Source organism: Ptychodera flava, chromosome 13 (genome assembly GCF_041260155.1).
Source record: "Ptychodera flava strain L36383 chromosome 13, AS_Pfla_20210202, whole genome shotgun sequence".
In the NCBI taxonomy this organism is placed as follows: domain Eukaryota; kingdom Metazoa; phylum Hemichordata; class Enteropneusta; family Ptychoderidae; genus Ptychodera; species Ptychodera flava.
In genome coordinates, this window is record NC_091940.1 from 35,240,249 (window position 1) to 35,266,529 (window position 26,281).

At 37.4% G+C, this 26,281-nt stretch overlaps 1 protein-coding gene across 2 annotated transcripts in view; it reads right to left on the minus strand.

The window, feature by feature from the left end:
* Window positions 1-215: 215 nt before the first annotated feature.
* Window positions 216-26,281, minus strand: part of LOC139148285 (Golgi apparatus protein 1-like) — a 55,921-nt gene continuing 29,855 nt past the window's right edge. The window contains exons 9-24 of one of the 2 annotated variants that reach the window (XM_070719643.1): window positions 23,831-23,932; window positions 19,724-19,883; window positions 18,711-18,848; window positions 18,176-18,325; window positions 14,086-14,127; window positions 11,282-11,395; window positions 10,327-10,415; window positions 9,600-9,714; window positions 8,813-8,905; window positions 6,748-6,885; window positions 5,646-5,725; window positions 5,075-5,270; window positions 4,206-4,418; window positions 3,400-3,520; window positions 2,437-2,543; window positions 1,284-1,529 (exon numbers count right to left, since the gene is read on the minus strand). In XM_070719643.1, the coding sequence (XP_070575744.1) occupies window positions 1,362-1,529; window positions 2,437-2,543; window positions 3,400-3,520; window positions 4,206-4,418; window positions 5,075-5,270; window positions 5,646-5,725; window positions 6,748-6,885; window positions 8,813-8,905; window positions 9,600-9,714; window positions 10,327-10,415; window positions 11,282-11,395; window positions 14,086-14,127; window positions 18,176-18,325; window positions 18,711-18,848; window positions 19,724-19,883; window positions 23,831-23,932 (2,026 nt within the window). In that variant the 3' untranslated portion in view covers window positions 1,284-1,361. Of the gene's footprint in view, window positions 1,530-2,436; window positions 2,544-3,399; window positions 3,521-4,205; window positions 4,419-5,074; window positions 5,271-5,645; window positions 5,726-6,747; window positions 6,886-8,812; window positions 8,906-9,599; window positions 9,715-10,326; window positions 10,416-11,281; window positions 11,396-14,085; window positions 14,128-18,175; window positions 18,326-18,710; window positions 18,849-19,723; window positions 19,884-23,830; window positions 23,933-26,281 lie in introns of both variants that reach the window. The other variant, XM_070719644.1, reaches the window with a different exon arrangement.

Consider the following 26,281-nt stretch of genomic DNA (forward strand, 5'->3'; position numbering starts at 1 on the left):
GGTTGAATGAGTTAAACAGGCAGACTTGATAATCACTGGGTTTTTGACACTCGGGAATGAATTACAGTAGATAGGGAATGTCATGGTAACTGTATCTCATCTAACAATGCCGGCACACTTAAGAAGGAAAACGTCTACCCTCTGACCTACAAGAGATTTCATGGCTTCTGATTTAGAGAGCTAAGAAGAATAACATTTTTTTCTCACATTTTCCATTTTTTTCTTTTTAAAACTAAGATTTATTTCTTTCTGTCAAATGAATGGCATCCATACAATACATAACCTTCATAAACAAAAAGATCTTGTATCAAAAAGGTACACACCACAATACATGTTAAAATATCCAGAAAGACAATAAAGAGAAAGCACATCCATAAAACAAGTACCCTTGATGAAGGACAGGATATTTTTTTCCTCTTTTTTTCCCTCTTTTTTTGTGTGTAAAATTCAAGGCATTACAGTTGTACTGGCTACTTCCTTTGTGATTAAGAAAGATGACTCAAATATATGTTGGTTAAATGAACGTAAAAATAATACATCTTGTATATGCAGCATCCTCTCCATTTGCATGAGTAACTGGTAAGCTGCAGCGGTATTCGATTGTGTTACATATGCCGTGCAAGCTTTGGCAGTGAATCCACAAATCTTCTTCATGTTTCATGAAGAAATTGTTGAAATCACATCTTTCGGTGTGAAGTCACCGCATACTTTACAATGCACACTACTGCAAAATGAAAATAGATACAATGACACTGTGCTCTCAACACACTGCAGTGAAAAATTTCGTATTTTTTGCCACTGACACTTTCCGGACAGATATCTGCAAATTGGGTTTAAGCAGCAAAATATTACAAAAAAGATAATTGACAGGGGAACATCTGAATACTGAGTAGTGAAAGTAAGAAATGACGGTTTTATAATCTTCTGAAGGCTGAAACCCACTGACAGAAAAATAGGGACCACACATAGGTTTGAAAGACATCTAACACAGTTACAATCGATTCAATCCTGCCCCATTGCATTGTCAGCTACAATCTGGCATGTCACCAGGTGTATTCCAAATCTGATGTCCATTAGTATTATAACCAGTACAACTTTAGATTCTCACAAATCAAGACGCCCTTAAACATATCATCTCATTTACTGTCATGTACAAGTGTTTTTGTTAACTTATCTACATCTACTCAAAAAAGTTGATATTCATGAATTTGCCACCGCCTTCCATCTGGCTCGCATCCCACCAACTTCACCATGACACCTCCCTCCCTCCCTCCCTCCCCCTTGCCACCCACCCAGCCACCAACCCTCAAGCCCATCTTCTTTTTCCTGCCGACAAATTGTACGGCAGATGTTATTCATGGTTATTTGTTTTTCAGTTCTGCTCTAATTCTTTTGGTGGCTCTGCCACAAAACAAACCTGACATGAAAAGAATACCAACGGCACAGAGAAGTACTAGGAGATAGTAATTCCTGGACGGCGAATTTTGAATCTGTTCCGCCAAGTCATTGAGTGTTTCAATAGGAGCGACCTGTGATATAGAAAAAAAAGGAAACAAAAACTTGATGATTTTTGTTTCAAAACAGACAAATCTTTTCGTATTTCTAAATTACTGTTATGAGCAAATCATGAAAATTAAGGATGGCAGTGTCATCTGACTTAACTATACAGGTCTGATCTTTGCAGATCAGTTGTTGTCTACAAGTCAGAACCTATCCCTAATTTTGTTACAGTACGTCAAAATTTACATCTGGTGCCATTCTCCTATTTTCCATTGAAGTGATAAAAAAACTGCTAATTTGACTGTGAAAAGACTAACACGCCTAGAGAAATTATATCAGTGTATCCCCTTGAACTTTACGACTATAGTTGCCCCTCTGGTATTGGTAATGAATGCAATGGGAGTTACTTCATTCTAATAGTGATGTTGATGTGGATAGTGGCACACTGTTCAATCTCCTGAATACTGGTCGTGTATGTACACTAAGTAGCTCTGCTGATATGAGTCATGTGCGCATGTGACTTGCACAGTTTTTCTACGTTGGAGGATTTTCACAGTGAAATGAGTAGTTTTATGATTTGGACAGAAAATCAGAGGATGATACTAGACGCAAGTTTTGGGGTATTGCACCAAAATTACAGAGAAGTTCAAGACCAGATCAGTTGTCACTGCTACTGGGAACAAGACACTGAAACTATCTGAATTCGGCATCTGCAGCTGCCATGTAGTTTTGTACGCCTCAGTTACTTAGAATAAGGTTTAGACAAATACATCAAGGCAAATGACAGCTACTGGGTAAGTATAGCATGCATGTGCTTCCTGAAGACACCTCTTGGACAAGGTCACCACAAACAGCGCCCTCTAGCAACTAAATGTCTATCATAGACAATGATACATACCATCAATATCTATCTACATAAAATGTGTATATATTTACCTTTGCAGCATATTCCCACATTTCCACTCTTTCTGTTAGCATCTTCCGACAATCTTCATTCAATCTTATACTTTTGTCTTCCAGAGCCTCCAACAGGCATGACATTTCTGTTGTAAATTTAAAAAGAAAGGAATTTTGAAGATTTCTACAGAGAAGATGATGGCCTAACAATTCATTAACACAGACAATGTGATAACCTCTGTACAACAGCATGAATGGATCTAAATATTTCTGATAGTGTGTAGTTCAACATATCATTTGTGAAATGAGAAAAGAGTGATGAAATAAACTTCTGTTTAAATGAGTTACACCAGCATACCAGGTATATTTGTATGACAATTTTCATTTCTAGCTCGGAAAAGTGCATCACCTTCTAGTTTACTGTGGGTACAACAAACATGTCACTTAAAAACTGCTTTTGCATTAGAGCTTTTTAAATAAATCAGAAAGTTATACATAGTAAAATAGAGTGAAGTGAGGTTATCGCAAAATTGAAGATATATGCTTTGGCAAACTGTCAAGTAGAGCGTGGAGTGAACAGTGTGGCCCACAGACTTGTGAATCTTCATGGGTTTTGGTTGCTGTAAGTAATTCACAATGGCATTGGGCCTTATACGCAAGGGGCAGGCAGAATCTCTTCAGGAGTTTTTCACAGCCATGAATTACATGCAATTATTCTTTATCACATTGATTACAGAAGTTTTGTTTTAAGAATGTCCGATGAGGCTACTTTGTGACTCTTTGTTTTTCACATCGGGTGATTTACCAACTTCATTGAGTGGGACTGAAAACCCTGTATCCATGAAACATGGATCAATGGTCTGTAATAGAGGCACTATATATGTCAGAGAAAAGCTATGAGACTAGGGCCAGTCTAGTATGATTGATAAAGTGAAGAAAACAAACATTTTTTAGGTATTTCAAGCAAGAGAGAATACGCTGTAATTGAAAGTTGTCACTTACGTCTTCCTTCACCTGGAGGGATTCGCACACAGAAATGTTTGATGTCTAAAGCACATGTTTTGTAGAGCAATGGATCCACATGGATGTCAGCCTTGCCTTCTTGTAGCAACCGGATAACTTCCTGGAAGTGTAGTAAGAAACTGGATGAGCATAAGTGTGTTCATGAGACACCATCATGACAGTATGCCAGTACATGCATGACAATCTCTATGATTATAAATGACAACATTTACGGTTTGATGGACATACAGCGATACCACCATCTTTGTTTGTTGGCATCAATATAGTTTGATTGGCTAGGTTTGCTTAGTGTGCTGTTCACAGTGGTTTAAGGTAGTTTGTGCCTCAAAGCTGAAAGACTTATACTTTTACTAAACCTTGCCTTGAGGCAACCTTTCAACCATTCTCTTTCTAAATCAAAAATACAAATTGGGGGTCACCATGCAAATTTCCGTACCGGAAAATCAAATAAATTAAGATTACAGATATTTGAAATTCAAAATCCCTGACATCCCTGTGTAAAGTCTGAGAAGAAAAATGAGAGTTTTGGTTTTCAAAAAACTAAGACAGTGAAATTTTTCTTACTCATGAATTTTAAAATCAGTCCCAACAAGTGGTAAATCAGAAAGAATCATAAACATTTGAGAATCAGAATACCTGTTCCTCACCTCAAGTATCATTCAATGTCAATTAAATGCCAATCAAATTCAAGATCTGACAATGTACGCTCACTAATTGGTTTGTTTCCTTAGAGTGATAGACTTCCCAGATAAAAAAACCATTTCAACAGACGTTATTTCACTTACGTTTCTGCAGCGAGTGTCCTCAATCTTCTCTTTATAAAGCATTGACTTGAGACAGTCTTCAACCTTACCAGAGCCTGGCTGTTCAATCTCCTCGGCACAGTGTTGCCGTATGGTGTCTCCGCATGCTGCTTTAAGTACAGGGTCCATGCGATAATCCATTGCTGCCTCATGCATCACAATGCGTATCTGTCCCTCACAGTCTTGTGACAAACGCTGTAGATAAAAGCAGAATACTTGAAAGTTTGGTACACTGTGGCACGGACATTATGGTTACCATGGTTTAGACACTGAAAGTCACTCAATATTCCTGGCAATTACTGAACATTTTCCAGCAATTTTCCAAAAGTAAAAAATATAGTCTTCTATGAAAGAATATACTGTGATTGTGTTGAACAATGTGAGAGTTTTGAAACAATAACAACCAATTTAAAATTTTTTGAGACTTTCGTGATGAGGGTTAACCCTTTCCCTGCCAGACAGTATCAGTTGCCCATCAGTCAACTCAGTGAAAAGTGGTATTGAGCCAAAAAACAATAATATTTCCATCCATTTGACTTGGTCTGTTCCAACAGCTTCAGTCCATAAACATCATGTTTACAGTATCTATGATTTCAGGGGCCTTCAAGTGTTCAATTTTTTTGTTAAAATGCACCGAATGGGACATATAGTGCTTAACTAGCTTTAACAAACTTGACCTGATGGTGAAATATGAACTTGGCAGGAAAAGGATTAAATAACACTTTGTTTGTTGACAGTGGAATTTTGAATTGTACAGCAGAACAGGTGAGTTAAAACTTTCTACAAATTTCATCTCTCGTTTTTATACAGTTTACAAATCATTCATCAAAAATCATCTCAGAGAGCCTTACATTTTTCCTGAACTTCTCCTTCAGACAATTGATGATTTTTCCTTCATATTCCACGGCATTGCCACCACTCCTCATGGAATTAATCTCTTCCTGACAGAATTTGGGAATGTCTTTGTTGCAGGCTTTCTCCAAGGCTGGTTTCAATCTGTAGTCTGTGTTCTTGGTGATCTGTCGCTTGGTAATCACTTGTTTACACCTGGGTATAAAGACAAACATGAGAAACCTCTTTATCAAAAGACTTTGGTATATTCTAATTCCTATTATTCCACCTAAAGATGCCACAGGGTACACTTTCACAAAATACACATATCAACATGCCAGCATTTTGAGCATGGCACAGCATAATTTCTTAGAGAACAGATATCAAAGTGAGACAAGATCATTGAAAACAGTTTAATAGGATTCAGTTTCATAATATACAGATAGTATGGTTTATAGATTCACTAAGTCAATATACATCATCAGAAATGACAAACAAGAGACTGATGACAAAAATTGTTTTTATCACACTGTTTCTCGTCTGGATGTCTCCGAGGTATGGTGTGCAAATGCATGGTGAATTGCGACTTACTTTTGTTCCATGGAGGGATCACTCTTGTGATTTTTCAAACATTTGAAAATATCTTTGGGGTCTGACTCTGGGCAGAATTGCTGTAAGGAAATGTAAACACATATTATAACCCTGCATCTTTCTACTACACACTGACTGAGCTATTTTTAATTTCTGGTGCTCAAACATATATTACCAAAAAGGTTTTCCATAAAAACTTCCAAAATCATTGAATTTTTGTTGATGATATATCTCAGTGAATAATGATTATCTGTTTCTAGAAATGATTGCACTTGATGAGGTAATGTCAGCATATGAACAGCATTTGCTATGTGTGTTCCGCAGAATGCCATCTGAGTCAGTTTGGCATACCCACTGACTCATGAGAGTTTTGTAGGTACATATTACATGTAATAATATATAGCTAACAAGATGGAAATCTTAAAAATATACATCAATTGACTCAGACAGTACAGAAATCTCATAAGTTAGAGGGTCCATTTGAGTCACGTCATGTTGAATACTACAAGACTGAACAAACACTATGGTGAGATTTCAAAAGTTTAAACCGTTTCTCTCAGGAAATTTATGAAACTGTCATATTACTTTGAAACGTTGACGCAAACAAGACCATATTTTCTGGTCACAAAATAAAGGTATTCCCAATATGCATCTGCTGGAAACACGCACTGTAGATATCAGTCCAAGTCACAAACCTTCTCGATTGAATTATTGGCATGCCTCACATTACCTGTGAGTTTTGATGATTTTTTCGCTTGCGCTTTTTTGTTGTTAATGTCTACCAGAGTTTCATGTTCTACTCCCCAAAGCATGTTGAGATACACAGTTTTCAGCTTGTCACCTCAGTCTGTACATGTGTAGACTGGGCACCGTTATTGTTGACAAGTGAATTCTAATCTGGACTACATACCAATGTAAACATCAACTTGTATACACAATATGTTGACAAGCTAAACGTGGGTGTTTCAACATACTTTGGGAGGTAGGACTGGAACTTGCAGTTCACATATAAATGTTAAAATAGTGAAAAAATCATTGTTATAGCTACTGTCCGTTTAACAATCACAACAGTCACGGAGTACAATGAAGATAATAGCCGTACCTTGATCATTCGCTTGCACACTCGCATAAATGTATAGTCCATCTCTGGATTCTCAGCTTCTGCTTTCTGTCGGTTGAAAATCTTGACGTGACACTGCGATGTTAGTTCCTTTTTGTGCTCCTTGAGACATTCCAGTACCTATGGCAGAACCAAATCAAAAATGTAATTACTCATTCACTCATTTATGGGCCAATGAATATCATCTCTTTTCAGATATTCGTTGAATTCTACCTATCAAATGAGATGCAACATTTACTTGTCACAAGAGTGGGCATATAAATCTACCAGTTTCTTAGTTTCATTTTCAATTTCCTGGCACTTTCAGAACCAGGTCATATTACAAATAGTAGAGAGAACACAGCATGTACTGCTGAAATCACTAATGTGTTCAAAACGTAAAAACAAAGACACTGCCGCCAGCACGTCTGACCGCAACTTTTCCCGGCTGTCAGAAAGACATGTCAACCGAAAACATGAACCCGCCACATTCAAAACATCGACGCGCGAAACAGAAAAGTTTGACTGCCCAGACCAAAAACATAAAACCACGCCCACCTTCCAAACGCCGACCACCGCACACTTACGCTGTGTTTGAAGCGTGTTGTGCACGGCTTTTCTCTTGATTTGCTTACTGGTTTACTAGACTTGGTTCAAGTTCATGATTTGTGATCGTGTGAGTTGGATGATCGCTTGGAATGCAATGATTTGTGTTCTGTTTTCAAGTGAAACGTGTGAGTAGGATATGATTATGAACGCATTGAGTGGGGTGAACGCGATACAGGGAAGTTTCATCCGGCACTCACTGTAGCTGCACAGACTAAATAAAAACGCGTTTGATCGCTACGTAAACCTGACCTGGGCTGCCAAATTTTACACGATGAACTTTTACAGATCATTTTATTTTCGAAAATTCACCGACTTGAACACAATCTCTGCTGGTTAATTTACCTTCGTCCTATGATACCCTAATGGCTCAAACGGAGATATAGGAGTGGAAAGGCAATCTTGCCCAAGTTGCAGGATTGTAATGGAAATCTTACTGTGTGGTGGGGATAAAGTTACTGGCGATTTTCTCGTCATGCAGAGAGGTGGCGAAAAGTTCCGTTTCAGCGATCGTGGGTTACGAAATTAATGGCAACGCTTTGTATCGTGTCAAGTGTTAGATATCTCTCAAAGAAAAACAAAGCAAAAGAAAATGACGAATATGGCAATAGTGCAGAAGATGTCTCAACCAGTGCCGTCGCACGATGTGTGAGAAGCCGATGGTCAGTTTGGGAATGGACTTTTAAAAAACTGACGCCAGTAGCCTATGAGAAATTCACCGATGAGAATATTGCTAACTGAGATGAATATGTGAATTTTTTTCTGAACAACACTCAAACAAAATCCAGTTCTTTGATTTCCAGTCCTTGCATATTTCACAAAGTCCTATAGTCCATGATTACGAGCCATGCTTCTAGTTGTTTCTCCCGCGGCGTGTCGATGTTCTGTTCGGGTAAATCCTGTTCATCATCTCACAATTTTTTCAATTTTCCAAAGATGAACGACAGAATGTCCGCCGGCCGCGCCAGTCGACAGGACCACGATGTCTGAACAACGTCTGAGAAAGTTGTTGATCGTGAAATTTGAGGTCAAAATTGGAGGCGTGGTTTAACAGATTTGCTCTGGCGGGTAGAACTTTTCTATTTCGCGCCACGATCTTTTGAGTTTGGCGGGTCGATGTTTTCACTTGACAAGTTGAGTGACAGCTGGGAATATCTTGCGGTAAGACGCGCTGGCGGCTGGGCCTTTGTTTTGACGTTTTGAACACATCAGTGATTTCAGCAGTAGTATGGATGGGGTTTTCGTATGGTCTGTCTGTATGGATGACAACATGTGTTTCTGTACAAATTCATACAAATGCAAATATGTTCCATCTCCCCACGATTGTTCTGCATGACCAATTATCAAAATTTGGTGATTTACAGCTGTGTAGTTGAGATTGAGCCAAACATTTTCTCTTGACAGCTGTTAGCACCTGGCAGTTCCAATGCAATATTACTCTAATCAGGACCAATAGACTCACCTTAGCATTTCCAAAATGAATGTCTTTGCAGAGAGAATGGATGTCAACATCACAGGCTTTTTGCAGTTCTGGATCAAGCTGCACATTCTCAGACTGGAAAAAAAATCAAGAAGCCTAAGAATTAGACACAACTAAGGTCAAAGACAGAATGATACACGTTGAAGAAGTCAGTGCAACATTATACATTTTCAACAGTGTTCAAAGACATGAATTTCAAATCCAGGGTCTGACTCCACTTATCTGTGACCAATGACTGAATGTTGTTTTACTGGAGCTCTAATGCTGAAAAACACCTTTGCAGTTTTGACGACTGAATGCCACTGGCACTGTTATATTCAACATATGCCTTTTCATGGATGTGACTTTCATTGTCTACTGTGTGATGACATAGTGCAAACATCGCCTACTGTAGCTTATTCAAGAGTCAGAAATTCAACTTTTCTTCATTGGTCACCATATTGAATTTCAATAGTACAAAATTTGGAGTAATTTCACGCAAAAGTTTTAGTGCTGATAATAAATTCTTCATCTGGATTACTGAAAGGGGTGTGTTTATTTTCCTCAAGGATAGTAGAGTTCATGCGTTTAATTTTTAAATTTCTTTTCAGAGGTACATACAACATCAACAACACCATAAGCTTCAAACAATTTTATTCTTATGCCAATGTAGGTAGGCCATAATCACTCAGTTGTCAGGACAACAATATCGCAAATGGGAGTGAATAAAACCAGAAGAAACAAGTTCACAGGTTGGACAGAAGTGCATGTGACATTCAAGACTACCTACCCTATCCATAAGAGCAACTTTCAGCTGGTTACGACACTGCTCAGCTATGGTTGGTCTTTGATGTCTAAGTGTGTCATTCAAGACAATACCACTCAGACAGCTTACGACTTCTCCCCTGAAATAATGAACAGTATATTACAGAGATCTCTCCTTTACCTCAAACACTCCACTTGAATACAGTACTTATGCATCTGCATTTCTTTGCTGTGTACAGATAACTTCACAAAGTTTTGCTGAGATTACAGTACAGCGCCCTCTGGAGGAAGGCACCAGAATGCTTCAAAAGTGAACAAATACAGGTGTCAGAAGCTATGCAAAGCTAAGCAGTTATCATGTTTTATAATTAAATACCCATGAACCATAAAAAGACTCATTTGTCAATACATAATCAGTTGTAATTAGTTTCTGATATTGATAATTGCTCATGATTCTAGAAATTACAGTCATTTTTTTATTATTAGATTTTTGGGAAACACTTCCTATCACTGATATCAACTTCCACGATTCTTACGTAACCGATTCAATCCATCTCACATAATGTTCCAAACCTTTCTTTGTAAGTTAATGTAGAACACTCACAGCATGCTGTGCAATAAGGCAAAGCAGATAACATTGAAAAGCTTGCTGTGCAATTAAAATCATCAACAGCTTGCAGTGTAGTATGGCTGACATACTTACACTGACAGGTAATGCTATGTTCACATCAGAATCCCTCAATGTTACTTACTTGCTTTTAATTCCTTTGCAGTGATTGAGTACATCGGCTTTGCAAGCCTCTTTGAATTTGTAACTGAATCTGTAGTCCTTCATTTGCAGCTGAAATGAACATGAGATTTGTAAATTTCACACAGCTGGATCACCCTCCACATATCACCTGCACCTTCCTCATTTCAAAGTGGATTGATCCAGTCCATCAGGTGAAAACTATGGGCTAGACTTTACAGGAAAGATTTTAAATCCATCAAATTCCATCAAATTTACCTTTCATCCTAGTTTGCTTTATTGTTGACAATTCATCTGTGTCTCCACTTGTAATTTTTAAGAGTTTTTCACATTTTCTCGGTAAAGTTAATGTAGTTAATTTCACTCATAAATGAAATGATACGTGTAAAACCCTGCAAACGATTTATGATTTTTCAGTATGTGACATTTTCTAAAGGCAAAAAACCTAAACACAGTAAATGATTCTCTTATGGACCATTATATCTTGGTATGGGTGGGTATGCAATCAAAAATAAGAAATCTGCAGAGCAAAAACTGTAACAAATACTTTACTGTCATGCAACTTTTTATGAAACATATTCATATGAAGGTCAGCTGGAAAAAAAAACTAATTTATCAAATTTTGAAATAAATCTATGTTGTGGAATTCTTACCACCGCTCCATCCAAGATTAAACATTTCATTCTTCTGACCATCCCTAAGATTAAATGGTCCATCACCCTGACCAGCCCCTTCCAAGATTTAATTGTTCATCCCTGTGACCACCCCTATTCAAGGATTCAATGGTCCATCTCGATGACCATCCCATTCTTAAATTCAGTCATCTGTCCCTACAAACAGCCCATTCAAAAATCCAATGGTCCAACCCTCTGACCATACACTTTGGAGACTCAATGGTCCATCTATCTGACCTCCCCTTCAAAGATTTAATGCTGTATCCCTTGAGAAAGAAATCTTACCAGTTGAAAGTGTTCAATACCAGCAGCACAGTCAAGATTCATCTCCCCATTATTCTTGTTGTCAATGAGACACCGCATCAAATTTCCTTCATCTTGCTCTTGTTCCACAACATCCTGTGTATGAATAGAAAGATCAGATGAAAATCCCTAACCCTAACCATCAAAGATTATCAACAGCTCCAACCTTCCCCACTATGCTAGTTTTCATGCTGGCTCTACTGCTACTGGGTACTCAGCTTTCAAATGATCCACCACTGCCACAATTTTAAAACCATGAACTGGTATTTGTGAGGAATGTTTCAAGAAATGTTTTCCCAAGCTTGCCCGGCAAAAACAATTTTGAATGAAGTTGTACCATAATGCTCCACACAACAACACAACATGTAACACTTTATTTTGCATCGCTTTTGTATGTGTATGTGTACTGCGTAATGTGTGCTGCACTACATACATGACTACAAAGTCTAGATATGTCTCCCTACTCTTTTTGTCAGAAGCTGGAAATTCATTTCTGTGAATAATCTTTGACTGTTACTTTTGAAAAGCTATAAAAAAGCATAAAGACAAACAGCAAAATAATTAAAATATACATTTTCTGACAAAATGAGTATACAGACGTGTGTGTGTCCAATGATTTTTATGCTGTACGTGAACTGTTGTGCTGTGCTTTGTTATGTCATGTTTTATTGTGCTATGCTGTGTTGTGCTTTGCTGTGTTGTGTTCAATTCCTTTCTCCTTAATAAAACCTCAGTTCTAGGACGGTTACCCCTAGACATTCACCAATTATCTAGGCACTTATCATAACCCTATCCCTGACTGCAGCTAAAATGTTTCCATGTTGCAGATGTTCTAAGGAAACCATCCTCATTTTGTGGGAAGGACCAGGAAGAGCTACGGTAGCACCAGGACAGTTACCCCCTGGACATTAACCCATCAGACACCTATCATAAGCCTCTCCCTAACTACAGCTCTAACGTGTCCATGTGGCAAATGTCCAGGGGGTGACCATCCTCATTCTGTAGGGAGGATTAGGAAAAGCTAAAGCAGTTCTAGGAGAGTCACCCCTGGATATTAACCCATTGGACATTTACCCTAACCGTATCTTTAGTCCAAAGGAGTGGGTAGGAAGGGTCCGGGGGTAACTGTCCTAATACACATCATTTTCTATGACATGCAAATGCCTGACACCAGCTGCCCTCTCATTCCATCTCCCAGTATTGGTGTTTCAAATAACATCTGTGGAAATTATATGATTACAAAGGGAAAATTGCAGTAAAAGGTATAGCTGGTATTTCAGTGAAAGTGAAAAACTTTATATGTCAGTGCGTTGCAGGGGAAAAAACAATGTTTACTTTTAAAGCAAGCATGTGTTACCACAAAATGTCAGTTAGTTAAAGAGACAGCCATATTTGACAAACTCACAAAAATCTACAGTTCAAATATTACTCGCTGAAAACTTTCGGAAAATGAGTATTTTTCATTTTCATTATTTCATCATGTTGTTTTCTCTTTGTACGTGATAGATATCACTGGGAATGAAGCCACAGAGAACAATTCAGTCAACACTTCCATCAAATCAGTGACAGTCGCAAGATGTAAATGCAGAGACGAACTTTTGAATATCATAACAAGGATTACAATATACAAAAAATAGAAACTTCAAAACATGGTAACTTGTCAAGTTACAAGCCATCAAACATTGCTGATTTTCTTGAACTGTCTTGAATATGATGTATGCCAAACATTGCTGCTTCTCTGTGAAAGAAGAATTTATCTCTATATTTTTATAGAAATCCTCATTTTTTCTCAGTATTTACATTCTGATCAAAACTGTGTGCTTCAGAGTCAATGCCAGACCAAGGGTTTGGTTTGGCAACACAGTGGATGTATGTGTGAGGTGCACTGATTTCAATTCTTGACAAAGAAAAATTACTTGGTTCAGCCCTTCCAACAAACCCAACATGCTTTAAGGAACAGATCAAGAAATTTTGGTTGATAGTTGGGGCAAAAATAATTGTTTACAGTTACAGTTACACCTATTACGTCTTTATTTGTGTTTGTGATGAGATTTGCCGGTTTACATAAAAACAAGAAACTAGATGATGCTTTCTCCTCTTGTACGTATTCGTAAGAATGTAAAAAATACTGACATTCACACATCGTAAAGATGTAGCCAGTCACTTTTCTTTCACACCATAAATCCAAAACTCATTCACACATCAATCTGCATTATGCTCACACAAAATTACATGGCATATTGAGGTTGTCTAAAAGTGGGGTTATAAACACAGGCTACATCAAAATAAATAGCTGACTGGCAGCCATACTGGATTGAATCACCAAAGGAGCATGCCTAGGAATGTCACAGAGTATTGTCCTGTTGCACTGATGGCTACCTTTACAACCAGATTGTATCATATCACAAAACAAAGTTACATGTAGACATAGAGACCATGGTGGAATGCTTTCTTCATTATAACTTTAGAAATCAATAAACTTTACTGTGGTTAGGGAACCCTTGTTATTTTCAGGAAACCTTACATTAATTTTATAGCACAATATACTCTGCATTCAAAAACCTTGTAAGAAGTAGACAGACAAAGAAAAGCAGAAAATTTCACATGTTGATACAAATTGACAAAAATAACAAGAATTCACAATTCTACAACAAACATGGATGCATTTTTTCTAGCACATGTGTTAGTAATGTTATTTCAATTATGTTACGGCAACATGCATCTGCATTAAGCAAGCTGGTGGGAGGATTAAACTAGTTTTACTACGTATTACTGACAACGTCTACCTTTGCTAATGCTTGGTTTCTAGACACTCTCAGGACAGACTTCTAAGGCAAAGAAAATATTTGAAAATAAAACAAATCAGGGTGTGCATCACATTCAAACAGTTGACTGCCATCTATTATTGAGTCTTCAATCATCTGCCTACAAACTAGAAAAAACTTTTCTGAAATTATTGAATGACAGGACGATATATGTCCTTTGATTACTGTAAGAGAATGTGTTTCTCCTAAACACTGTCAGTAGAATTTGCCCAGCAGTTATTATGTAAGATGATAAAACTGACAGAATCAGTATGATTTGAAAACAAATTCCAATCACAATTTTTTTCTCAATTCAAATCAAACAGACAAGTGCCACTTATACTCATTTATATATCTGGATTAATGCCCATGCAATACAAGGGGGAAAAATCGATCACTATGTGATTTTCTTATTATGATTACAGAGACATAAAAATTCTACACTTGCTGAGACGGACATTGTTAATGTGTGAGTAAGGCTGTGGAACAAAACAAACATGCAACATTATTTTACCACCTGGTATCTTGGTAGCTTACTTATTTTCAAATGAAAAATCTTGAATTTACTCAGATATAATCTGTCAGATATTGAATACAATACTCTGTGTTGACCCATGGGATCTGCTGACATTAACCAATAGAGTGCCAAAGTCCATTGTTGTCAACTTTATAAAATTTATTTATCATTTTTTTCAAATTTTTCCCAAATTTTTTATCAAACACTATAGCTTATGATATAAACGTCCATTTGATCCAAATTTGTCAAAAAAATACAAAAAATCTTCAAAAAAATGGAAAATTTTGCACTAAAATTTTGGGCAGGAAATTTTATAGCACTCATAGGGTTAAAGAGCTGCCTACTCTATCCCTTGGCTATATCCATCTTTTGCACACAACTGCTGATACATGCACAACTACTATCAAAATTTAAATTTCTATGCTGAGAGGTCAAGCATGATTAGATTAGCTCAGAACACACACACTGATCATTTTGCACGGGTGACAGGTCAGTTGAAGGTTTACAATCATAATGTTCAAAATGTTATCACAATATGGCCCCGCAGTTTTGCTATAGCCTATCACAGTAAAGACATATGCAAAGATAGATTTTGGGATTTGGTTTTGAAATAACACGTGGCAAAAATAATTACCAAACTTTTGTATTAACGTGTAACAATAATATCTACAACTACTGTGGGTTTGCTGTACATTCTTCAACATTGACAAATCATGCTAGTGTTAAATGTCCATTGCAACAATTAGACTATACATGATAACTATCGATAGAAAAGCTCATTACTGCACATCCTGTGAGTGAATCATCAATTTCATATTTCATTAATTATCTGACAAAACTCGTGCTGGTCTATTAACCCTTTGAGTGCTGTAATTGTTACTAACAAAATTTTAGTGAATCATTTTTACCAATTTTTTGAATTTTTCTATAATTTTTTGGTAATTTTGGACCAAATAGACATCACATTTCATTGGCTACAGTTTGTTATCAAAATTTTGACAAAAATCTGAAAAAAATTGACCGGAGCATATTTTCTAAAGGTGACAAAAGTTGACTTTGGCGCTCAAAGGGTTAAATGGTTCAGATTTCTTGGTTGGAAAACAATAAGGAGTAGGATAGTGCTTATAAGCAGATGTGATCAGAAGATGAGAAAGTAAAAATTAGATGTCACTGTTTGGTTCATGATACGAGTCATGAGGCATCTGCAGGTGGACATTTTATGCTCTGGAGGGAAATATTTGACAACGTGAGATGGTTTTCTAGTTCATGCGTTATCAGTTGTCTAAGGACTGTATTGTCTGCTGGTAGCGTGGTTGAGTATGGCATGATTTGATAGCCGTGTACGTGAACACAGTAATAGACAGATGTTTCATTTATGTAATGCATTTACAAACTGATGACAGTGGAGCTTTGTATGAAAAACATGACATCAATGGATCATTCTTCCCCTACAACTCCCTATCATCCCAATTTTACAATAATGGGTCAAACCTTGCTGTTGAAAACAGTTATGTCAGACCAATGTAGAGATGTGAATAGTTGGGAGAAAGGAGTCTAGCTTCACTACTGTACACCACCAGCAGGCATTTATTGTGAACTCATCTGCCGGCATGTGCTAATCTGCTGTGTGCTGGGTTTGTTGGGAAGGGTGAGACAAGCTGATTATCTGACTCCAATGAGTAAAATGTTGATGTTGTTGCTGTTGGCAATGATAAAGCAGAGATGCCATGGTCACGGTTTGGAAAGCGGATATGTGTGTGTTGTTTTTTTCCCCAGGGGGATTACAATTCACAATTACCAAGCTGAATTTAAACAGTAACCTCACTTTTTGATGAACATGCAGATCAATTATCTCCTACAAGTTCTACCTGATTTGTTATGCCATCTTTACAATTATAATTTATAATCTGTTTAGTTTTACAGTGTCCAAATTAGCCTGTTTTCTTAATTTTTAATTTCTGAAATTTTTTTATCTGTCATGGTAAATGCAACTTTCATTAAAATTCAACCTGGTTAAACAAGGATTATCTGCAACTGCCCAGGTATGAGTCAAGTTCCTTGAAATTTCTAACAGACCAAATAACAAAGCCAGCTGCCCCTACACTCTGTCACAGCCCCTCCCTGGCTACACACTGAGGATGGTGTAGCCTAGTTTAGGGAGCTGGATCACCTTGTCGGTTTTGACAGCTCATGAGATGCTGTGAGGGAGTCTAAGCTGCCCCTAGCAATACAAGGATTAATTTACATTGTTACAGCGATCTTTCCATCAAGCTTTAAAAACCACTGTTGGGCAACACTGCACAATAACAATGGAAGGCGAGGGATGCTGGAAATACCTCTGGGAGAGAAGATCACTTTATTACACAGCTGCAAGCACTATAGTCCGTTGCAAATAATTGAAATCAGATAAAAATTACAAACAGCTATGATGTAAACAAAGAATAAAACTACAAGTCCCTGTACTTGCGGTTTGGAGTTTGAGGAAATGGTTCCCATTGACGTCTTTCAACCTTAGTTTTAACTTAACATCATAATAACTTCGGGAACAAAACATTACAGCAATACTGCTATTTGATTAGACACAGTGAATATAGTAAATAGTAAGAGAAAATGGATAATTTCAATGTAGGCATGATGAAGGGAGCACATTGCATTTCAATTTGGGGGGAGTGGGGGTTCAGCTTTGTTTTGATTATTGCATGCAAATTTGCACAAACTATGCCTTGGTTACACCATGGAAACTGTGTGCAGTGTGAGTATATCAGTGTTCTCCACAGCTTGGAAAAACAGAGGGGCAGTCAATTTACATAACAATGTTTAATTTGTATATTTTTTTGTTATTAACATATCAATAGAATGCTAAAACCAGAAGGATGGCCCATCCCTAAAAGTCCCCTTGTGGAGAACAGAGGGATATGCATGATACTAAATTACCATAAACATTTTGTTTGAAATTTTTGTTTTCATGAACCTGTCAGTAGTTTAACTCCCAACAAACTCATTTAAATTCATCTCCACTTTGAAGAAGAATGAATTAAAATTTTGTTAACAGATTTTTCCACTTCTAACATTTTTTTAAGGTAGAATGCACCTCAAGGACAGCTGGACTCAAAAAACTTCTACAATAGATTTCTGAGCTACCATTTGTGGTGGCTCATTTTGAAGTTTACGGAGTACATAACATTTTCATGCACTTATTTTTGTGAAAATTGAAAATTTTACTTTCCCCTACTGAGTTAACACAGGGATGGCGGCCATTTTGAATTTCAAGAGTCGGTGAATATTGGGTAATTGTTGCTCTGGTACCAAATTTTGCACGGTGAGCCCTGATTTTTATTCTTTTATTCAAAAGGGAATGGTTTGATGTTTCCTTGAGGAAAGTTTGGGCAAAAGTTTAAGTCTTTCAATATTTTAGGAATGTACTACTTTAATTATTTGCCACTAGATGTTTTTTACCTTAAAAAATGATGCAGAATTTCTAAATTTGCGTTGCAGTTTCTGGTTCTATTCACACAGAGTTTAGACTGGCAGCTCTCAAAGACGTCCCTCACTTACCTTACAGAATTTTGTCAACATTGGCTCACAGGCCCTCATCAACATTTTGTCTAGTTTGATGTCTTCAGCTTCTTCCACCGTGAAGTTAGCCACTAAGCTCTTACACTCTCCTTGCAGGTCCTCCAGATGCTTTTGTAAGCAATCCATTTCCTGGTGAGATACCATCGGAAAGTAACAAGAAATACTTCAAATTTCCATTTCTACATCAAATCAGCGGCAGTACTTAACACATTGTTGTTCAACAATGAAAATCTAAAGGCGCAGCAAATATCTATCGGCAGCTTTGTGATGTTACAGAGCGAGCTGAGAGAACCTCCTCTTCCAAACCATTTACTGATGGGTGAAAATGTGAATTCTTGGATGAAAGATATCATTCACTTATATAAAAGAATTTAACCTTTCACCCCTATATCTCTGTACATAGGTCCATCCACCCAACTGGAAACAATAGGGGTGAGCCAAATTTGGGTGGTTTTGTCAAGGGATTGCCAAATGTTTCAGAGTCTCCACATTTATATGCTATCCAAAATCTTACCTCTCCCTTGTTGACATTTTCTGAACAGTAGCGTCCCAGGACTTCTCTGCATGATGCTTCAATTCTTGGATGTAGATTGACATTGTCAGCTCGAAGGCGCATAACCCTGTGAACTTCACTGGCACACTTTCGAGAAAGCTGAAATTTTAACAGCAAGAAACAAGATAAGCATTTCATGGAAGACACTTGGTAGTGTAAGACAATCATTATGAAGTTTAAACTTTTAAAGATTATAATGATATAATATTAAGCGTTTTTCTTTTGTTGAAATCTACATCACAAGCTTGATTCATTAGATCTGGATTATTACCTGAAGTTAATGGTAGATTTAAACTCCCAATGCACAATTTTACTTTCACTGTAGAGACCAACGTACCAATTTCATTTTCTGTTGAGATAATCTTTCTGCAGACGATACTTTTCTTTGAAGAGCAAACCATTCTAGAAAGGGGTTTGTCACTTTGTTTCAGTTTGAGGGACATCATATGGAGTTGAATTATTCAGGAAAGAGTTAGTGGTACAAGTGGAAACACCACAAAATTTACATATGTGTTTTATTGCCTTTTATTCCCACCAAAAATTGAAAGCTCTGAATATTGTATTGGAATAAAAGGACTGGGCCACAAGTTGGTCATCAATGGTGTTAAAGCTAAATTTTCTAATGACACGAATATCTGAAATGGTAAACTAGGTACAACTTCCCATTCATTGTCATAGAAAATACACATCTACCGTACAACACAAGTTGATTTAGCATCTGGTGTGCCTTTTACAAAATTCTGGATGTTTCTCATATTTCAGTTAGTGAAACCCATAATTATCATAGACAACAATACAAACAAAACCATGTGCATAAGTGTGTACAGAGCTATGCTTACTTGTGTCCAAGTATTTATCCATATGTCCTTGTTTGTACAACTAAAACATGACTTTTTCAGTTTCATATTTCTATGGATCAGTACAGTAGTTAGAGGGCTACAGTTAATTCCAGTAGGCCTATTAAAGCTACTTACTTTCTGAGCTCCTTGTGTCGGATGGAGGTATCTATGGAGACATGCAAATATGACACCAGCCCCGAGTACATCATCATCGTCTTGACTTATCCAGTCCTTTGGCGCATGACACAGATTAGTGGCATCATCCTTGCATTGCTGGTACAAACGAGGATCAAGTCTGTAAAAAGTCAGAACAAATCAAAGTAAGACTTTCATGGACGCGGGTCATATGGCTTTGACGATGAAAAAGAGAATACAATGAAATCAAAAAAGATTTTTTCTGGAACTTAACCAGTCCATGGTACCTGAAAAATCAAATATGGAAATACTGAAATAGGTGTATCTTAATTTTTTTTCACAAAAAATAAGACAGCATTGAGCAAGTATAGTCATCATTTGCACAATACATGAATCCAATAGGCCTGGGAACCTGAAAACTAAATTTGAAAGCTGTTAGACTAGCATTTTAAGAAAATATGATGTTCTGACAAAAGAAAGAGAACTGCTCTGAAAGTGTCAAAATGACTTTTACAAGTCAAAATTAAAGCATTCATAGGAGAATATCAATGTGTTTAAAAGCTATTACTTAAGCAGTTCTGAAAAATTTGTTTTGACAAAAAATGAGAAAATTAGGCCCAATCTTTACATATTTAAATTTATTCAGGATTTGGATATACGTTAATTTGGTCATCCTAAATAAAAACCTACAATCCAAATCAAGACCTATCAGACATTGACAAGTAGTTCTCGTATGTTCAAAAAAAATTGTCAAAAATACAAATATGCAAATTTTATGCTAATCAACACATATGGAATGAATTGCACTTAGGGATTATTGCACAAATTTTGATCGATATTGCATTGTATTCGAGAATACGATGCCATATCGACCAAACTTTGTGTAATAACCCTTTATCATACATGCGTGCTTTGGTTATGACTGTTTTCCTAGGGACATTCAAAAATTAGACAGAAATCGACTTTGCTTGCTCCTCGCTGTACTCATAGAAAGTTGGTTGCTATGTAGACCAACAAAATAACATTTAATTCCATATATTACAACTCATGCTAGAGAAGACAACTTGTTGGCTGTTCAAACACGGTAACTTGGCAGCTATATTGGATTGCACAGCAAAACAAAGCTATATTCACATGATATCCTGATTCATTTCTCTAATGTTGGTATCTGATATTATAAGAATGTTTCAGTAATGGCTTCAGATGATTCAATTAAGACAAATTTGAAGGTCTCAAACATATACCAGTACTTATCTTGCACAAAACACCTGACTGCTTCAAAAAAAGTATTCTTGGTAGAATATTTTGCATTGAATTTATATATAGTATGGATTCGCATAGTTTTTACGTTTTTACGTTCTTCAAGAATATTAAAGACAAATCAATTCTACAAAAAATCCCACCACAGCATGAGTGCAGCATGGATAAAAAAACTTCAATGGGTTGCGGTTTGATTGAAAATGATTCATTTTAAGTATAAATACTGAGATGTTGCCAGATGAGGAGATTACCTCATTAAATGTAAGTGTGCATAACAGCTGTATATGCAACAAATCATTAGGGGACGAGAAAAATGTGATTGGTTCTGAGTGGATGACATCTTCGTGTCACATGTATGGCATGCTCTGACAAATGTGACTGGCTCTGAGTGAGTGCCATCAAAACATTAGGTGACTGAATGAGAAAATGTGATTGCCTCTGGGTGAGTGTCATCATCATATCATATGCACTGCGTACTCTAACAAGTGAGATTTGTTCTGAGCCCATGACAGCATTGTCACATGTATGGCATGTTTTTGACAAATGTGATTGGTTCTGAGTGCAGGACATCATCATGTCACACGTATGGTGTGCTTTGACAAATGTGATTGGTTCTGAGTGAGTTACATCATTGCGACACATGTATGGCGTGCTTTGACAAATATGATTGGTTTTGAGCAAATGACATCCTCGTGTCACAAGTGTACCATTGACTTCTTTAATGACAACTCCAATATTGATCATTTACGTTTGTATCTAGTTCAGCTGAATTTTGCTAAGATACACAAACAAGAATATGATTTCATTCAAAGGGTCTCGGCACAGTTGTAAAATGTAACACAATCGTAGCGGGTGTATGGACTACCAAAGGTGCACTTAATATTACAGGCAATATTTAAAATTATTGTGACATTAAAAACATTGGAGTTTCAGGGTCAACAGAGATGATTATTTCAGAGTCTTAATTCACAAAGGAGAAGCAATACCTCAATGGTAATCACTGGATTATTGATTGGTAAAAGTAATACATGGTGATTTGCTATGTTTGTTGTGAATAGGGCTGATTAATGACCTGCTTTTCAAACAAAATCTATGGTTCTCATCCCATTAACAATGACTAACACTTAATATAATTGCTTTGTCTATATTTGCTGACTTTATTTCCTCTTTAAAATAACACAATGACAAAAGAAAGCAATATAAAAAATGTAGGAATATTTATTCTGTAAGTGGGACAAGCAATAGCCAGAATGGTCATGTGACCACAGACGACCAATCAACTTCGAACAAGTGTACTTTTGAGACAAATGTTTATTTGATCTGTGAATGCTGACACTGCTATAGTTCATCATCATGGTTGGCATTTAAAAAGATCAATATGGAAATTTAAAGTGGGCTTTTTGAGATAAAATGCTGTTGCAGCTTTTCAAACATCCTCCATTGGTGGCAAACTGTTCATTTATGTTTTTAGACTGTCTACACCAAGAAAACATACAACATGTATATCTCAGCTGTCCGAGCCGAAAGAGCCTTTTGTAATTGTTTTATTATCTGTGCTACCCTTCCCATCATGCCGTGGGCAGAAGCCCAATTGCAAGATGAGGGACCCATTATTCCTATTTAAAGCAGGGCTCGAAATTAACTTTTTCCCCTGGTAGTCCACTTGGGCTACCATTTTCTGAAGTTGGTAGCCCGGTGGCAATGGCTGGTAGTCCATGCATAGTTTAGTTCAGGGGTGTCTTTTATCGTTCAATAGACGAGAAAAAGCTTTTTTCAAGATTCTGCCTATGAAGTGAATTTTCTAGTCATTTGATGTGAATACTTGCACACCTTTAATACCCAAGGAAACAGGTATAATGGACGATAGTGATACTCAAAAGTTTGGTGACCTATTGACAACCCGTTTCACTCTCAGAGTTGTATGCAAATTTTGATAGTCGTCATGACCACAACACGACCTTCTCAGCATTGAGACATACTGAAGCAGGTCATTGGCCATCATTTCCTGTGCTTGTCATTCAAGTACGTCAATTCAGATATTGAAAATACGGTAGTTTCAATCAGGTTCGAACTCACAACGTATGGTACCCAGTCACCTAGCGGAGAAGCAACAGACAAAACCACTAGGCCAAATCCCCAATCTCAAAAAGATTGGTTCAATAATTGGTTGAAAAATTGTTGCAAAGTTCCACCGAACGCCCAGTCGTCTTCGTAATTTGCATAACAAAGTCATAGTATGGCCTTTGTAAGTCCAGCTTTGGTTTGACTGCATTTATCTTGTCCCAAAGTGACAAACCAGACATGGCATGCCAAATACTGACTGAATTTTATGTCCCAGTCTTTGGTAGTCCGAGTGGGCTACCATTTCATGGATTTTGGTAGCCCCAGAGAAAAGTTGGTAGTCTGTGGACGCTGGACTACCGCTAATTTCGAGCCCTGTAAAGGGAGGTGCACGTAGAAGTACAGACCCTCTTGCTCAGGGGATAACACTATGAACTTGGGTTCTGAACTCACTCACCATCCTGTGATCAATGCCAAACTATGCTATTGCAAAACAATGTCTCTTTAAGTCTTAAAAATTTTTACATCATTCAAGAACATTTGTACAGTTCCCCTGCTTGTATCATTAAACTTCAGAATGTCAGATTTAAAACTTCACACTCAAGAATTTTCTTTCAGAGATTTGTCCTTACACTTTGTGATCCAAAAGATTTCAAAGCATCGAGTATGAAAGATAATGATACTTATTTTTTATCGTATTTAGACATGATACATGCTTCATGATAGATCAGTGATTCCCAAAGACACATTTTCACAAGCAGTACACCTTCATAGTGAATACCTTACCTGAAATCTCTGGAGACAAAGTATTGTAGGTCTAATAATTCTTTTTCACAGTCAGGAACCATAGCTGGTGTGTAGAGGTGCTCCATCAGGCAGGATAGTACTCTGTAGGTATGGGAAATATATCTGTGATATCAATATGGGTATTGTCGTATCAAATACTGTACGTCTATCACAGAGCACCATTTGAATGATATAAACTTGTCATTACAAATGCTATTTTGAAAGAGTGAACAACTGAAAAGTGGTACTTATTTCTTAATTTTATTGCCATCGCGATAATTGTTGGTACACCCAAGCCCCAATATATTTAGGGGAACCGCTGGGAATCTCCCTATATCGCAAATTAATTAGCCAACAGTATTGCTAGTGCATCAGATCATCTTGCAGTTTGTTTATCGAAAACACTGCAGGGTGCGTATGCGGTGTCCCCTAGACAAAACACTATAGCAGAGGCCGTTCATTTAGCGTGAACAATGGTACAATAAAGGATGAATTTTACAAGTAAAGTTACATTGCTTTTGCCAGTTTTTGTTGAATTGCTGTGGTAAATTCATTGCCTAGGGAACATGTTGAAGCAACCAAATTCGACAGACTTTCCCTTATGAAAAAGTGCAGGAGAGAAAACGGTAGGTACAGTCATGAAGGTATAAATGCTATCGTTTGACTTCGTTTCGTTGTACAGGCGTTGTCATCATAAATGCCGTCATTACCACTGTCTCACAAAAACTGTAATTTGCGTCCGACATTGAGGTGAAATCCGTATTTTTATCTGTTATTTTTATAAAGTGATCGGTTTACGTCGAGGTTTACAATGTGCGTAGTTTTTCTATATGATGTACAACATGAACCTTTTCACGTTTTACACCCATCGCGCGATGTCATCTTACCTCAAGCATGTACTTCGACAATTTTCCATCAAACAGACGGCTTCCTTGAGTGAAATTCAAAGTCTCTAAATTTATAATCTCGTTTCAAGAAACCGATTTGCCGACCGCTTTAAAGTAGATGCGTATTCTTAGAGTGACAGTGAGAATAGACAGTTGTGTAAATAACCTGTATTTTATCGGCCGTGCACCAATGTAGTTTCTAAAAAGTTACTACTTGTAAAACTTCATGTCGTAGCGAAATTCTGTGAGAACTACAAGTAATACAGACAAGGTTTGGGTTTCTGACGGTTTCCGTGTATGAGCTGATTATCAAGTTGAAATTACTGTGTGGATAGTCGATAGTCGTTGCTGCTGGTCCGCGGCGTGGCGGGAATTTGTCACGTACAAACATTCTTCAACTGTCAGCCATAACCTCTCAATTTTCATCGACGGCTTTCGTGGTTTTGACTGTTTTTAAGAAGACCTTGTTTACTCGGATGTATTTCTGACAACCTCGTAATAGAGGCAAAGTCGCTGTCGTCTCGTACACCCTGTACGAGTCTCGGCCTTGACGTGATGACACAAGCAGACATACTTCACTGTTCAGTCACATGTACATGTATTTTGGTGCGTCATACGGATAATATCATTATTCATAGGGGGTATCAGACTAAAGTGGGCACATAGTAGAGTTTTCTCAAGAAATGTAAAACGGAAAAGGACAGTCATATCATCAACTTCAAAAAATGCTGAAATGCCATAGTTTTAATCGTTAATCGATGGCAAAGTTTGTATTTTGACCTCAACGTATCCAATCGAGAAAGTAAACTTGGCATGACCCAAAGTTTGAAAATGTGTTGTCTTGTCTCCCGCGGCCTGGCATGGCCCGGAGGCAGTGACGTTTCGTACTTCGAATTCTGAGAGCTATCAAATCGTCACGATCAGCGGACACGAAATTACTATTTTCAAATTGCCATCACTGAAAAAATACAGAGAAATGAGAAAACACGGTGAGAAAAAAGGCATTTCATCGATGCTGTTGATAACCTTCCTTTCGCTTCTAATCTACCCAGTGCAAAACGGGTACCTTTTCAAACCACTCGCGACTCAGAACCCAACTCATTCCAACTGGCCCGATACAACTGGCCCGAATTCAATTTGTTGGGAAGGCAACGATAGCTTTTTTCTGCAAACGTAGACAGACCTGCAGTGTGCACTGAAAGGAATAGTTGGCGACATCTTTTCGAAACTCTGAAAATATAGCTAAAGAAGGAGCCATCTCTCAGGCATTACGGCAGAGGCAAACCTTAGCTTCACACCGACTGTGGGGACAGAGCATTTTCAAAAGAAACGGAAATGTCAAGGAAAGGCGATGACTTATTTTCTAAGGTTGAAGAAAATGCTTAAAATTTGACTGTGTTAGTCAATCAATCGAAATATTTTTGTTCCTATAAAATCAAACTCGCGATTCTACCCTCTACTAGACTAAATCGACAACGGAGGGTGCATAGGTATGCGGTAGAACGTGTAAATCTCAAACAACGGGCGAATTGGTTTCGGGCGAGTTGATTCTGGGCTGTTCAAG